The 17,854-nt window shown below is 35.3% G+C and overlaps 1 protein-coding gene across 1 annotated transcript; it reads right to left on the bottom strand.

The window, feature by feature from the left end:
• Positions 1-13,975: 13,975 nt before the first annotated feature.
• Positions 13,976-14,624, bottom strand: LOC140834041 (ubiquitin-ribosomal protein eS31 fusion protein). Its single transcript, XM_073198636.1, has one exon. It carries the CDS (start codon positions 14,580-14,582, stop codon positions 14,112-14,114), a length of 471 nt encoding a protein of 156 aa, XP_073054737.1. The 5' UTR covers positions 14,583-14,624; the 3' UTR covers positions 13,976-14,111.
• Between the last annotated feature and the right edge of the window lie 3,230 nt (positions 14,625-17,854).

Below are 17,854 nucleotides of genomic sequence, written 5' to 3'. Positions count from 1 at the left end.
GTAAACCAATAAAATAAATACCAAAATAAATATAAATTATATTAAAATAAATATTGTTTATTAAATTTGAGCCAATCAAATAACCAACCAACAGTTGGCTTTCAGGACATTTACTCTACATGTAGCCAACTACCAATAAGCTTCAATCTTATTGCTTCACGATGCTTTTCAAATAATATACCTGACAGGGACTTTTTCAATGGATCAACAATGTTATTTGCATAGTTGACTATCTCGAATGATATATCTCTTTTTCCCACAATCTTCCGGATGATGCGCAACTTCCTCAGTATATGTTTGGATTGCTGAATAAACCTTATTTATTTTTCTTGTGCAACGACGCCAGTGTTTTAGAATTAACTGGGAATGGATCAACTCCATTAAGAATGACACACAGTTCTTGGGACGAAATTACTCATCCAAACTGACCTTTTTGCTACCGATGGTGCTGCAATGTATTTGGTCTCAGTGGTGAAATCTGATGTCTTGATTGGAACTCTTCCAAGAGACAACAACACCCATTGAGCATGAATACAAAACCGGAGTCCAATTTAAAAATAATCCACTTATGATTTGAAGCTAGAATCAATGTAGCCTTCCAAGTTAAATGTCGTAAACCATGAACAAATTATTTGTCCTCTTCAAGTATTTAGAATATATTTCATGGTTTTCCAATGCTTTGGTCCAATATTCGACTGATAGCGGCTTGGATACTCAAAGCATATGCTAAATCAAGTCTTATATATATATATATATATATATATATATATATATATATATATATATATATATATATATATATATATATATATATATGTGCACTCTTGGACTCATTCATTGAGAATATCTTCAGTATGGTATCAATATATATTTCTTGGGTGAGCCCCGACACCCCTTTCGATCTATCCTTGAAGATTTTTTCCTAATATATTGGATGTTTTACCCATGTCGTTTATGGAAATTATTTTCTAGACATACGTTAGTTGATTGCAATAATCATACATCATTTACAATGAAGAAAATATAATCAATGTAAAGTATTAGGAATTTTACTCCACTCCCACTAACTTTCTTATGCTAACATGGTTCTTCAAAATTTTTAACAAAATCGAACTCCTTGATAGTGCTATCAAATATAAGGTTCCAAATTATTGATGTTCGTTTGAGGCAATAGATCGACCTTTGAAGCTTTCATACCTTATGCTTGCTTCTCACTTATGTGAATCCTTCAACTTGAAACATATTGATGGATCGCATGATGGGAACCTTGAGATGCATGCTTCGAACACAACAAATCAATGAGTTGCAATAGCTCGTACAGCCCTTGAACCGACCACCTAGCCATAGGAACCCCCACGCTCCAAAACAAGTCAACACGCACGCCCTATGGAGTCACGGTTGCTGAGCTTCACCAGCTCGTCCAGGCCCTATCCACACCCAACCAATACCTTCCTAGGACCCTAAAAAAACCCTCCAGACCATGGCTAAGGTCCCATGCAGCCCCCATGGCCCATAGCACCCAAGCCGCGCCCCGCTTTGAACTCACGGTCTGCACGCATTTGAGTGCAGGGCTGGGTAGCCCTATGGGGCTACTTGATTCATCCTTTTTCTCCTTGATTCATCCTTGGTCCCTTAAATCCTCTTCTTAAACATCTAGATCAGCCCTTGGATACCTTGTTTTGCATCCTTCCTTCAACAATTCACAAAACGTTAAAGATCTTTTATGAAAACATGAAATTCACAAATATGGAATTGAAAACCATCCTCCTTACAACTTTTCACACAACATAAGCATACATGCAATATTATGGATTTAATGGTGCATGAAACATGGTTTGAAGACAAGCCTTGTTCCTTTATTCTTACGATATACGAGCGACATCACGACGAGAGACGAACGTGACGCAAAGCCTTCTTCTTTCCTCTCCTCTTAAGGTTCGCCCTCCCTAGGAATTCTACTGTGTGTGTTTATGTGTGCTGAATGGTGTGAGTGGCATGAGTTGTTTGGGTGTGGGGTAGGGTTTTCTTTTTTATTTAAGTTGCTAGGTGGGCTTATTGTGGTTAAAGACCCTAATTATTTAGTTAATTCTTTGCTAATCTTGGTCCATTAAGAGGTTAATTAATTAAATATATAATTAGTCCACTAGAAATCTCAAACAATAATTAAAAATATTTGGTGCTACTCGTTTTAATATCATACGTCCGAAACTTCTCATTTCCTAGCACAAATTCGTTGTTCGTCCCTTACTATAAATAGATCGCCGCTTTCCTATTTTGGACTTACTAATTATAGAGTTTTTATTTATAACTTTTCGAAAAGTAGAAACTTTATCAAAATCGTCCCTGGTTCTCTTGCCTTCTGCCATGCATCGTGTATTCGACTACAGAAAGTTCACATTCATATATAACATTCAATTAAATAATCATTAAACCATGCAAATACTTAATTATGTTTATAGACCACTCATTTAAATAAATTAAAAATGAATTTTCATGCATGCATGTGGCTATTATGTTTGAGTTTTCGGGCGTTACACTATCTCTCTCTTCATGAGAACTTTGGCCAACCCATATTTTGGAGGACAAAATTTCGGACACCACTCTTCCACCACGCCACCACTGCAACACTGTCGGATGAAATTCCAGCGACCTAATCTTGATGCAAATTTCATTTAGATGTTTAGTACGATCTATACGAGGAAAAAAGTTTCTGATCGTAAGATTGATTTTACAATCGAAAAATGAGACAGATCCGTTCATAGAAATTTACCAGAAAGGTTATATTCCCTTAAAACCCGAAATAGTTAGAGTCAACATTATATATGCAAAGTTAAGTAAGATCTTAATATTCTATGAATGGTTTAAATTATATGACGTTCGTTTTGAACGCCAAAACTAAAATTTTTTAACTTTCGTAATACCTTAAGTACGAAAAAACGGAACAACAACACATATTTGTATGGTAAAATTACAAAAAAAAATAACCATAAAAAATAGGAAACAGATCCTCTGCAGTGAGAGGCCACAATATATTGTGCCATTTTTCCTGCTCAAAATATTTTCTTTTGACCTGATCATCCGAGTTCAAAATAAAAATTATATGGGCCCCAGGCTAAACGACATCATTTCTCTTTAAAATATTTTGAAAAATAAAAAATGCATATAGTTATTGAATGCATAAACGTGAATTATGAGACCCAAGTTTAGTGGTTATGCCCTGTAAGATGGATCGGGCTAATCTATATTTGGAGTGAAAAGTAATTATTTTGATGTAAAATCAACACTTTTTCATGGGTCGGGTCGAGTAGAAGATTCATCTCAAAAAAATATTTCGTAAGACGATCTTATAAGAGTTTTTGTAGATTAACTCCTACATGTTCTACCCACATTATGTGATTTAATGTTTCTAAGAGTAACTTTTCAATTTAAAAAAAAAAAACAAGAAGAAATCATTTGGATGGCTAACGAAACCTAAGCTCTCACCCTCCGGGTTTGTTTGAAATGAGACGACATAAGTTACATGAAAAGTATGAGATTGAATAAAAGTCCAAAATGAGTAATGCATTTAAATGAGTTACATATTTAAACTTGTAATACTTAATTCTTAAACCCAACGCTCCATATTGTTCTACAAGGGTATACAAATATTTAATTTTACATTAATTTATGGGTCTTATTTTATTGTTTTCTTAGCAATTCTCCATCTTTTTTTTTCACTGTAATAACTATTTGATAAATAGCAATTAATAGATCGATCGGATCAATAATACATAGACACGTATGTGTATGTGTGTGTGTATATATATATATTTAATGATTATTTAATGTCTTCTGTTAGCAGATTTCAAATGACGTCACTAAATATGTACACTTTTAAAGTTGCATTGAAATTATTGCTTTGGCATTTGGCTGACAAAATTTATATGAATTTATTGTGGCTCTATTGTTATGTTTCCATTGGTCCAGTGCGTTAGGCATAGACATTCATGAATTATGTATACATAACTGTTAAATTGATTTAAATAGATTAATAAAGGAAAAATGTGTCGGAATTGAGTATTTTATGAGAAGCTGATTTGAATAGTATTAATTTAATTAGCCTAACATAAGATATATATATATTATATATATATACATAAGTTTGATAGTGTAGGTCAAATCACATGTGATTTTTTAAACGAAAAACCTTAATGAAATCGTTTTACAGATCAATTTTGTGAAACAGATCTCTGGTTGACTCGAATATAAAAAAATATTCGAGCTTACCTTAATTAGCCTCCTTTGTCGCAGCCGATGCACAGTAATGTATTCGGTCTAAGTTGTTAAATCCGCTATGATGTCTTGCTTGAAATTCTTCCAAGAGATATCATCATTATGAAATTGAAAACAAATACAAAAGTTGATTTCGAATCATCCGCATCTGATTGGAAACTAGAATCATTATAACTTTCAAATTTTAATTATCCATCATGTAAATCAAGAACAAATTCTCATTTCTTCTAAAATACTTAATAATATTCTTCACTGTTTTTCAAATTTTAATTATCCACTCTGATAAATCAAGAACAAATTCTGAGTTCTTCTGAAATACTTAATAACGTTCTTCACTGCTTCCCACCAGTCACCGGAGAGAGAGCAGGAGCCCAACAACTCTTTTCCAGCTTTGGATCGAGCAAGAGCAGTGAAAATCGAAGATTTTTCTGTGATTTTGATCATTGGAATCGATTTTGTTGTTTTCTGGAATGTTTTAGGATTTTGATTGATTGGGCGTGATAGGGAACAGGATGATTATGAGGTGGCGAGAAAGGTGGGGGGAAATATAGAGAGGTTTTTGAAGGTGTTAATGCCACCAATAATGAGAAATGCGTTATCAAGATCCTTAAATATGTCAAGAAGAAAAAGTTTATTTTTTTTTTTACCTTTGCTCATTTTGTCTAATTTCAAGTTAATTATTGTATATTTCTTTTGTTTTTTTGCGCCTAATACTTGAGGTTTAAATTTAAGGAATACCATTAATGAAGGGATGCATTGAAGTTAATGGCAAATTATTTATTGAGTTCTCATTATATAGAGTTTAGTGTTGCAGAATCCCTGTTATTTTATCATATATATGAAAAGCTTCTGCTCAGATCAAAGAGTGGAGTACCTTCATCACATATGTTTTCGGTGAATGGATTGCATGAAGATCTAAACTGGTGGCCAAACCTTATGTGAAAGGGGGTTGGGGATTATCAAGTATATCTTGCCTATTTAGTTTATGCCTCTTTGAAAAGTGTGCGGTATTTTGATGTAAAATGAGTTGCCATGGTCTAAACCTGTCCGACTTTTTTTTAGCTGTCTGTTGTTTGTTTCTTAGACTTTCTGCGCTTAGTTATGGTTATGTTTGGTTCTTATGGATTTAAGTGCACCAAGATTGTGGCATTCTGTTTCAATTTAGAAAAGTGTTTGTTCCTGGCCTTATGAATGAGATTTTGTAGAATTATTCTACGCAGGCCATAGTTATCTGTAAAATCGCAGGTTGTTCTTATAATGTGTCAACCCATTTTTACTCTTTCTTTTGTTTTTGTGGAAGGGTTCGATGCTTCTTTGGAGCATGGAGATGAATATATTGGAGGACTTGCAATCATATTTACTGGTGCAGATCAAGAGGGAGATAAAAATATTACAAAATCTTTGTGGTGGGCCTAGTATTGTAAAGTTGTTTGATGTTGTAAGAGACCAGCAATCAAAGACACCAAGTCTTATATTTGAATATGTGAACAATATAGACTTTAAAATGCTGGATTTGGCTTCAAATTCAGTAATCTGTTCCATGACTTCTATTTTTCTAGTCTTGCTCATAGTTATTAACTGTCTATAGTAATACCATGCTTTCTTTAATTTTTCTTGATGAATCACTAAACACCCCACCCCCCACAAAAAGAAAAATGTTACTATATTACTCTTCCATAATATGATTTGTTATTGTTGTTTATTTTGGTTTCATAGATTCTGTTTATATACTTTACTATGTGCAGGCTTTAGATTACTGCCATTCTCAAGGTATCATGCATCGATGATGTCAAGCCTCATAATGTCGTGATAGATCATGAGCAGCTCAAACTTCGCCTTATAGATTGGGGACTAGCTGAATTCTATCATCCTGGAAAAGAGTATAACGTTCGTGTAGCTTCAAGGTTTGCCATCTCGACCTCCATCTTAATGTTAACATCCCTTGTGGTTTCCGTGTCTGTGTTGCTGTAGTTACTGTTGACCTACTGGATTTTTATATTAAAAACTGGTTCTATGTGTTAAGTGGTACATGTTTTAATTTATTACAGAAGTTGATAGTGATGCTTACAAATATTATTATTGTTGTAGCCTAATCCTCTACATTTTGGTTGTAGTATTTCTTAGCATGCTGATCTTCATTTATTTTATTTTATGGATTTATGGCCCTGTTCTTGAGCGAAATTCTTGTCCGATTTAGGTGAGCTTGTGACTTGTTTTCTTGGTTGATTGGTTGTTAAATTCTTTTTCTATTTACTAGGTGAGGGATGAATATCGGACTGACTGTGATCCAGATATCCTTTTAACTTATTCTTCAAAACAACTATTATTTCAACTTCTTAAAGTATTGGATTCATGCTTGATTTTACTCAGTTTCTTATGAAAGTGTTATTATTCTCTGTGGAAAGATTTTGTATGCTTTGAAAAGTAACCTTATTAGTTAATTGTTACTAAATCAGATTTTGTTTGTGCTTTCTTTTTCAGGAAATCCAAAAGGAGATTCATAATTCCAAGGTTGTTTCATTATAGTGTTGGAGTTAGTGAGCTTTTTTCCCGGAGAGTGGTTGAGAATTGATCTTAATTTCATGCACTTTGTGATTTCTTTCCCAAGAGTGGTGGCCTGGTTTCGAGTCGGGTGCTAATTTATGTTGAAGAGAATATTTCAAGCTTATCAAGATTAATGCATATCTCTATTTTTTAGTGTGCATGGAATTAAGATCCGAATTTTTAATCTGTAGTGATTTATAATAATTTATGAAATTTGTATATTAAATTTTATTTTCAAATTTTAACTTTTGAATGATTTATAATAAAAATTATATATTAAATTTTATTTTTAAAAAATAGTTTATCTGTTGTCGTACACCATCTAAAACGGATGTAATCGACATTTTTGTTAAAAGTATAGTCTTGTTAAATCGTTGTCTTTACGTGCAAGGACAACGGTCTTTGACCACATTTTTAACAGTGCTAATTACAACAATTTTAAATGGTCTACGTCTGCTATCTTTTAGCGTTTTTCTTGTAATGAAAGATGTCCTCTCTTGGACTCCTCCATAAAGAATCTCCTTAGTATGGTATCGATATAAGTAGATTGGGTGAGCCCTAGTATCCTCTTTGATCTATCTATGTAGATATGTATTCCTAATATATGGGATGCTTCATTCATATCCTTCATAAAGAATTTATTAGATAATCATATTTTAATTGACTGCTATATCTTTACATCATTTCCAATGAGTGGTATTCATCACCATAAAGTGCTAGGAATGTCACTGAATTCTCACTAACCTTCTTGTATACACAAGGTTCCTCAAGATTCTTGACAAAATCAAACATTTTGATAGTGTTGTCAAATCTGATGTTTTCGTTTCTTCATGTCAGTTTGAGTCCATAGATGTCTGAAGTTTGCATAATTTATGCTTACTTCCTACTGATGTGAATGCTTCAGGTTCAGACATGTAAATCTCTTCATTAATGTGACATTAAGGAACGTCGTTTTCACATCCATCTGTCATATTTCAAAGTCACATCATGCTGCTATGGCTAGAAATATTCTAATGGACTTAAACATTACGACTAGAGAAAAGGTTTTCTCATAGTTAATACCTTGCCTTTGAGTATATCATTTTGCTACCATTCATGTTTTGAAGGTCGTTACCTTCTCCTAGAAGCTTGTGTTTCTTCAACTGGCTATTGAGACGTGGGTTCTATTATTTCAGACGTGGGTAGATCCTGATTCTCTTTGAGTTCTATCATTCCACATTTTCTATCCAATATAACTATTTCTCTAAGAAGGTGTCATTCCTTGAAACAAACACGTTTGTTTCATTAGGATCATGGAAATGATATCCAATGAAATTATTTGAACATCCTACAAAGTAGCACAAATTTCTTTTATCATTCAATTTTTTTCCCACTGTCTTCTTCATATACGCATCACACCCCTATATTGTTAAGAAAGAATATTTGAGTAGCTTCTCATCCATATCTCATATGGAGTTTTATCCACTGCATTTGTATTGACTTGGTTCAGCAACTTTGCCGCAGTTTCAAGCGCAAATCCCCAAAGGGATGACAACAAGTTAGTGAATCTCATCATAGATCAAACCATGTTTATCAATGCTCGACTACGACATTCTGGCACACCATTAAACTGAGATATGGCAGGGGAATTCCACTATAAGAGAATCCTATTCTGCTTAAGGTAGTCTTGAAACTCATTACTTTAAGTATTCTCCACCTCGATCAGATCAAATGTTTTAATATTCTTTCCTAATTGTTTATCTACTTCAGCTTTGAATTCTTTGAATCGTTCAAAAGCTTCAGACTTGTATTTCATTTAATACACATACTCACACATCGTACTAACACTTAGCGGGCCGCGCATGTCTGTATGGATCAAATCCAATATATCATGTTCACATTCCACTTTCCCTAAGAAAAGGGCTTTGTTTATCTTTCTTTTCAGATAGAACTCACATATTTCAAGAGAGTTAATATCTGACATACCAAATATGCCCTCTCTCACTAGCTTGTGCATCTTTTTTTGGGAAATATGTCCTAACCTAGTGTACCACAAATATGCTTGATTTAGACTATCTTGTTTTCTTCGGTTTGTTGTTGAAATCATGTTTACTTGGATATTCAATTATCATTGCCAAAATATTTCTGGCCTAGAGACCTTATTCCAAACTCTTTTATAGTGAAACAAACATGTTCTAACTTATCGGACTTTTTGGCCCTTTAAATATCTTTTGTAGCTTGCCTCTTATTGAGTTTGTTTTTCTTGTAAGGGGCAGAACATTTATTTTCCTTATCTTGTGGGCTATTTTTCGTCCTTGATGAGAAACCCACTAGAAAACAACATTTTCCTTCTTTATGGTGGTTTAATAAGTCATATGCATGTTGACTAACTTTTCAAATCTATTATCTATCATATTTAAATTGAAGTTCACCATAAACCTGTAAAATGAGAAAGGAAGTGACAACAAGACATTGTCTACTTAAGTATCTGAATTTTCTTGTAATATAGGAAATTACAGTAGGGAAACTAGCCAAATCATGTAAATTTATGTGAAAATATTTTTAGTAAATAACACGGTCTCACAGGTCAATTTTGTGAGATAAATATTATATTTGGATCACTCATGAAAAAATATTTATTTTTTATACCAAAAAATTATTTTTTATTGTAAACGTGAGCAAAGTTGACTCGTCCCACGAATAAATATCTATGAGATCATCTCACAAGTGACCTACTGAATAAAGAAATGATGAATGAATGTAAAAATATATTAATGAAATTTATTTTGCAATCATAATGGATAGTAGTGCTTGATGAGTCAAGGGTGGGAATACATATATCTTTGAGCCCTCTTTCTGTTTAGACTTACGATGACGTCAACTCGATGGAATTGGCGTCTTACATTTAGGTTTTTGGTTTTATTGCACGCTTTTCATTCATTGCACCATCTATAACAATATTGCATGGGCGGCAGCCTTTATTTCATTTGTGAATGCTATTTAATGTGATTTCTCGGCCTCTTTGTACATGTAAATTATAAGTTTTGTTTGAGGTTTTAAAAAAAAAATTAGCCCCTGCACTATTTTGTGTCACACCCGGGATGCATCGACATTGGCGTAGTTGAAAATTTTGACATTCAAAACAACAAGTCTCGTACTACATCAAATAGTCAAAGACTATATATTTCTTAAATATTAATGTCTTTACGAACCAAAAATCCAAAAGAGATATAGCGGAAACGATTACAATAAAAATAAAGTAAGAACTTGAAAAAACACGAATTGAAACCATCTTCGTTACCAATACCGAAAGATAGTTTGTTCTTCATCATCTAGCTGATCTTTGTTCTTATCTAGGGAGTGACGTAAGGGTTGAGTGTTTGGGAACACTCAAGAAGCGGAGGCTGATCGAGCACGTATAACAAACACATACAAAATTTCGAACAAGGATATATCTTGACAGAAAATAGAGCACTGAAATTTCATTTACTATATATCGATTACCGATATCAGTATCTAATTGTTAATCTTCTAAAGGTCGCGACCATACAGGTTATAATTACATCATATAGATGACATATCTTATCATAGTTTGGAATTTCATTCTCATATCAAGTTGAATCATAAAAGTATTTGAAGTAAAATTTTAGAACATAATATGAAACAAAGGAAGCACGCACGATCGAAATTTTAAAACCAAATTATAGAACAAAAACATTTTATGAATACGTGATCTTTTAAACAGTAGCCCAATTACAGAAATTGCTTAAAAAATTTCGGTGGTTGCTTGATGCTTGAAAATGTTTTGTTACTTATTGTCAAAGAGCTGCTTGAACAAGATTCCTACTTGATGCTCAAATGTCTCGAAATTGGACAGATCTACTCCAAAATGTCCAAACCAAATGAATCTGGCTCATATGGGATGAGCCCGAATGAAGAATAAAAAAAGTGTATCTTAACCCAGTTTGATACATAACAAACCGCCAAAAGAATACACAAAAGAAAGAGATTGAAATGAATTTTCGGATTTGCATATGTCTGCAAATTGGTTGAATTGCAAAAGATTATGTGACATATTGAACCGTCGGATTGAGCTGAAATTTTGTCAGCATATTTATAATGAAGTTTAATAGATTGTTAATGGTAGATAAGTTTTGAAGTCATTTGTATAAGTGCAGGGATGACGAAAAAAAGCTATTGTTTTCTATCATAGAATCTGTACAGTTTGTTTGTGAAGGTAATAATTTAAGAAATTATAACTATGGTATTGGGCTGAAATATAGTAGAATATTCATAACATCTAGTGTACGTTCTGAACGATAGAGATTAGATTCCGATCTCTATATCGATGGAAATAACTTCTGGACAGTGACCTTATACTTGCTGCTAAAATGCTTCGAGAATTTGTTGCAATGAGGATCGAAATTTAGAATGTTTTCTCTCTCTTTAAATTGGTTGTCCTTCATGGTTTAACTCTCTATCTGGAGATAGACAAGTTTATGTCGTTAGGAAATACTTTTGGAAATTCATAAACAACAATGTCATTTACTTTTAAAGTAAAGTGATTGCTTATGTCTGTTATAACAGCTAAAAACCTCTAATATCTTTTTTGAATAATCTTTCTTGCTTTCATAGAAAGATAACGAAGTGGATGAAATGAGGTTGTTATATATATTCTGAATAAAATGTGGTTTACAAAGTTGTCAAAATGTGCCTTTAACTAGGCCATTTTAATTTTGAAAATGAGGGCTAGCTGCAAATTTTTTTAGTTTCATGCCCTGTTAAGTTTCAAAAATGTGCCACAAAAATTGGTTTTGTCATGGTTTGGTTTGTTTTGAATTTCGGGTCTTCACGCATACGGAGTAAAAACGTACCTGATTGTTATCACTTTGAATAACCAGAGTCGAAGTAGATAAATGCCATAGCAAACTTAGAGATAATTGTTAGAAATCAGGATTTTGAATTGTTCAAATGAACTCTCTTTTTCAAGGTTTGATTCTTAGGCATTTATCACCCAACTAAATCACAATCAAGGGCACTCAAAGCCCACTCCTCCACTACCATGTATTGGTGGCCATCACTTAATCACCATTAACATGGTTTTGATGGTTATTTGCAAGTAGGTCTCTGCAAATCTTTATATTCTTTGTTCATATTTATTCTTAAATATTTATTATGTTGCATGTTGTGGATAGGTGTTACAACACCTATCCACAACATAGTTTGCAAAATGGTACCAAATCATATCTAACACAAGGGTTTTGGCCAAATATATATTGGACCTCCAGCTTCTGTCGACGGCATTGAGATCAAGTCAATCTTGGAAATACAGAGACAGAACAACATTCAATAGACAATCTTCCAGTTGCATTTCCAAAACAAGTACAAGAATCCCCGATGAAACATAGGATCCGATGGTTATCACCACATCACGCACGACGTAGAAACTACCTTTTCCGAAAGTGAATTTGAGGAGAAGACTGTAGACTAAACCAAACTTTATAGAACTCCAGGAATGGGGCCAAATTTGTGCATAGCCTCAAGTATAACCTCACTTAATTTTTTCAAATTGACGAGTATTTTACTTAGTTTGTAAGGCTAAATTTACTCTAGCTTCACATTTGAAAAGGTGAATAAGGTGTTCATTATTTAATTTAATGGAAGACGAAGAGATATGGTTGGATGTGTAGCTTGAGCTACATTAAGTTGAAGGATTTTTCAATATTTGGCATGGTTAATCTAGCAAGGTCAATTGTGGCTGGAATTTAGCAGCTTTGAATCATTATTTACGGGATCCTCAATTGATTCAAGATCTTTGTAATACAAAGGGGGAATTTATCAGATTTGAATCAAGTGCCTTCCATCAAAGGTGAAAGTCGAGGTCAAGTTGGAGGTCAAGGTTTGATTCTGCATTTTAGTTGAGCAGTCAGCGGCAGAATCATAGGTTTGGTTTTAAGACCTGCAGATTACAGTTGATCTTGAAAATTGAATTTCTATCTATCAAAGGCTACAGCCATTGGTCTCCTTGATTAGATTTGGAGCTTGTGAAAGAAAAGACGAAGCCATACTTGTGAACATCTAAAGCCTCTTTACAAGAGCAAAAATCTCCCCATCTCAAGCAGACAAATTTGATACATGTATATGTGCTTCAAGAGTGATTCACAACATCCTTAATCGTGATATAAAATGCCTGAACAGTCCAGATACAGGTTGCAAAGGTTTTCAAGCTTTGTCCACTCAAAACAGATCCCAAGCTTGGTCAAATGTCAGACACATCACACAACGGCGAAAGGAAGTTTCAGGGACCAGGAATCTAGGACACGGGGAAGTTAAGAAGATGACAGGTAACAAATAAATCAGATATATTCTTCGGGGTAGTTTATTTCAAAGTATATCGTGTTAGACAAGAACTTAATCTAAGTCTAAGTATTCTAAAACAAAACAGGTTAGTTCAGCAGATGGGGACTTCTAAGTTCTAAATCATAGGATGTGTAGTTTAGAGGACATTATTGATCAACATATCAAAAGGGAGAGTGGTCCTCTAAATGCTTGAAATTGCTTTCCAGGGAGTGCGGCAGAATGTGCGTACTAACGTGGCCTTGATCATCAGTTAATGGGACAAATCTCCAATACTCACTTGCACTGCAAAATAATCTCCGATGGACAAAAGGTCATATCTGAACAAATGTTGCATGCCATGTATGCAGGATTATTGAGTATTCAAAAGTAGAACGAGACCTCGGAGATAGCCCAGGTGGATCGAGTCCCCCAATGTAAGGAAAAGGAAAAAAAGAGAGAACGAAATATGAAAGGAATTGAGGTCATAGTTCAAATGCAACCTTGCCACATGTATGAAGTCTTTGTTTACCCATGTAAAGAAGGTACCCCCACCAGAAAGAGAATTAAAAGATCCAAAACCTTATATTATACTGAAGCTAAAGAGACCACTGAAGTAGACAATGTTTTGACACAAAGAGATCCACAATCAACGTGTAACATGCATGTATCCTATGCACGAGAATCTCAACACTACCTACACCACCACGGTTTCTGAAGAAACGGTACATAACTAACGTTGTCAATAAGGCAAGCAACAGATTAACAAATTCAACAAGAGTTCATTTTGCCAAGAATTAAATAAATAAATGCATATCGACCATAGAGCCATTGAAAGCCAGCAGAAATAAATCAGGCAAAACTTCATAACAATCGTCCAACAGCATTAAAAGTAAAATATCCATGTCTCAACACAAAAGTCTAAAAACAAAGCAAAACCCACATGCGGAGACAACAAAGTTTTTGCCGTGAGTGATTTATCAATCACCACCAGCCTTATTGTATACATAGGTGAGCCCACATTTACCACAGTAATGCCTATCAAAGTGATTGGCCATGAAAGTACCTGCACCACACTCGGCGTTAGGGCACTCCTTCCTGAGTCTCTGCACCTTTCCAGAATCATCCACTTTGTAGAACTGGAGAACGGCGAGCTTGACCTTCTTCTTCTTGTGCTTGATCTTCTTGGGCTTGGTGTAGGTCTTCTTCTTGCGCTTCTTGGCGCCTCCGCGGAGGCGGAGGACAAGGTGGAGCGTGGACTCCTTCTGGATGTTGTAGTCGGCGAGGGTGCGGCCGTCCTCTAGCTGCTTGCCGGCAAAGATGAGGCGCTGCTGATCCGGGGGGATTCCCTCCTTATCCTGGATCTTGGCCTTCACATTGTCGATGGTGTCCGAGGATTCAACCTCTAGTGTAATGGTTTTCCCCGTTAGGGTTTTCACGAAAATCTGCATTTTCGCCGCTGATATCTGTCAAATGCAACGGAGATGCGTCGCTGCACTCTTAAATAATTAGGGTTTCGAATCTGGGTTGGGCCTCATCTGAGACATGGGCTTTCTTTTTTAAAAAATTTCTAACGAACCCTACTATAATATTTTAACAAAATATTTGGCTGTGTGTTGACAATTAATTTTTAATTTTTTTTAAAAAAAATTCCACATTAATCAATTAACATATTTAATGGGCCGGTTCGACCCGGAACTGACCCATTAAGATCGGAATCGGAAGCGGTTCGGCGGAATCAATTTCGAAACATACGCAAATTCATTAGTGAATTAATGAGCAAAACTTAGAGTTCCTTGAGTTCTTTAAGAACTCGCCACTCTCCTATGTATTTTCCAGCAATTCTCGTTCGTTTTCATCAACCCTCGCATCTTTTTCGTTTCGATATCGTCGGTTCGGTAATTTTAAATATCAAAAGGTATGTATATTTTTTCATTCTTGCATCAATCTTGTCATATTATATGTTTTGTTGTTTATCATGCGTGAAAATTCCTGTATGTTGTGCAAAGTTTAAACAAAAAATTGTTGGATCGATTTTGAAACGCTTTTGGATGTAAAAACTCAAAATTTGGTGTCATTTTAAATACTGCGACTTTTTCGGTCGATTTTCTGGAAAATCTTTCAATATATAAATCGTATAACTTTTCGATGCCTTCGATTTGACAATAAATTCGTAATTTTTGGACAAGAAACGAGTGAGTGATGATCATTTTCGTGAGACTGCTCCAACTGTAATTTTCTGAAAATGTGTTCTTGACGTGTTCTTGAATTTTTTGTTTGCAAGATTCGTTGAAAACCGTTGGGTGATTGCTACTGCGTTTAAGTATGGTGAGTATGATGTTGGGTTGATTTTTGGTACTTCATTTTGTGTCGATAGGCACTTGGTTGCATTAGAAGTCGCATGAAACATTTTGGTGTCAAAATGTCGTGCTCACGGTTTGAGTTGCGTTGTATGATTTGCGTCGTTGTTTTGAGGCATCATGGGAATTTGAATCATTTCCATACCATCCTAGGATGGGTCTCGAAGTGTTGGTTCATGGTCCGTATGATTGAGTTAAGAGGATTAAACCATAAGTATAGTGATTCCGTTAGTTTACAATTCAAGAGTCTACAAGGACCCGGACCCTGACACGTAGGTCTGTGCCCTTGTTTCTTTCGGAGTGTGAAAATTCTAGAGTATACAAGGACCCGGAGCCGGACCCTGACATGGGATCCGTGCCTTTGTTAATTCCGTAAGTTAAATTTGCCGAGGCTACACGGACCCAGACCCAGAGGTGTACACGGGGTACTTGTCTTCCATGTTTGGGAAAATATAGAGATTGTTTTGGGATTCGATGTCATGGTTTAGTACGATGATTAAACGAGGTCGAGTCCCGAGAGATTTAGAACATCATAAGAAATTTGTCATTTTTGGTTGTGAGCATGATTAATATGTAAGGTCCGAGATTTATTATTATTCATTAATACGATACTCGGAAAATATGAGAATACATGACGTGAAAGGAGAGGAGAAAAGATATGAGAAATTAGGGTTTTGCAAGACCGCACCCGCGCCCAGAACATGAGTGCACCCGCGGTCATGAAATTGTGAATTTTTGCAAGAAAAGTCGAAGCCACACCGCACCCGCGGTGCAACCCAGACCGCACCCGCGGTGCATGGACAGAAAGTTGGCAAATTTTATTCGAAGCAAGACCGCACCCGCGGTGCAAGAAGACCGCACCCACAGTGGTGTGACCGCACCCGCGGTAAGAACAAGACCGCACCCGCGATCGTCATTTTTGAAAAATAAAAACCCCCCCGAAGCATGAGCGCACCCGCGGTCTGGACATGAGCGCACCCGCGGTGCTGCATGCGAGAGATCCACCTTGATTCTTATGATGACACATGGCATACATATATATAGAGGTGTCCTCATTATTCCTCATTTCAGCAGATGACCGAGAAAGGTAGAGAACTCTTAGAATTCTTCAAGTGTCTTCAAGGCTTTGAAGTTAGATTTCTCAATATTTAGCCATCCGAATTATATTCCGAGTTAAGATTTGGATTCCTCTCACCACTAGCTTCAAAAGGATGTAAGTTTCTTTATATTCCTGCATGAATTAAGATATTGATGTTGGGAAAATGCTGATATGCTTGTAATTATATATTCTGGGGAGAATAGACATCGTAGTAACGTAAACGGATCGAGAAAATGATGCCATACGTGATTGTTATGAAATTTCAGATGGTATGAGTCGAGATAATGCAGATTTTGGGGAGATTATGACTTTGTGATTGATGTAATGAGTGGTGGATAATCCACTAACTATTATTGAGAGATTGGTATCAAGAAATCATGCCATTACACTACTGAATTGTATTGAGATCGAATTATGAATGGTATAAGACTCGCCTTGAGTTATGTCTTGATAGAGTGTATCTTTACATTGCCATTTCAGATTGACATCGGTAAGATTCGTCTTCGAGACCTCGACATCAATAACGATTTAACAAGAACGGTATAATAGCATGTTTCATGTTTTAGATTGATTTATGCATGTATACATGTTTATACTGGGATTTGTTCTCACCGGAGTTTCCGGCTGTTGTTATGTCTGTATGTGTGCATAACAACAGGTGGGGCAGGATCTGGGTCGAGACAGAGATGAGATCGTGATAGCGTGGTGACTTCGGGCGCAGCAGAGGACTAGTTGTGACTACTAGCTTTGTACTACTTGTAGATAGTAGTTGTTTTAAACACTAGTTGTACGAATGTATAATAACCAGACTGGTATTTACATTTTATGAAATAAAGTAGAAGTATATATTGTGCTTAGTTTTATTAACATTTGATGTAATGTTAAAAGCAAAAATTTGACCCACTTTTTATAATAAGGATCCATTTAATCCCAAAGAAATGAGTTAGAGCCCGGGTCCCCACAACAGGTGGTATCAGAGCGATAGATCCTTTAGAGTGAGATAAGATAGAATGAGCGGGGTAGATTGAGTCTTCTTCCTTGCTTTATGATGTGCTAGCATGATTTATTTTTTTTCTTAATTACATGTTGTGTGTTATCTGATGTGATTACAGCATGTAATGACTGAATTAGAACCGATTCTGGATCAGAGGTAAATGATCAGAGGAGGGCTGAAACAGTTTGTATAGTCTGTACACTAATTTGTTTGAAAATCAGATACATGCCTCCTAGAAGAGCAGACGTGCCTTTGCGACCCACAGCACCA

The sequence above is a fragment of the Primulina eburnea genome, chromosome 6, assembly GCF_022965805.1.
Source record: "Primulina eburnea isolate SZY01 chromosome 6, ASM2296580v1, whole genome shotgun sequence".
NCBI classification, from domain to species: Eukaryota; Viridiplantae; Streptophyta; class Magnoliopsida; order Lamiales; family Gesneriaceae; genus Primulina; species Primulina eburnea.
The sequence above is the reverse complement of the archived record's forward strand: the minus strand, read 5'-3'. Positions and strand labels throughout refer to the sequence as shown.

Coding starts and splice junctions, on each gene's coding strand:
- LOC140834041 (XM_073198636.1), bottom strand. CDS start 14,582: ATGCAGATTTTCGTGAAAACCCTAACGGGGAAAACCATTACACTAGAG.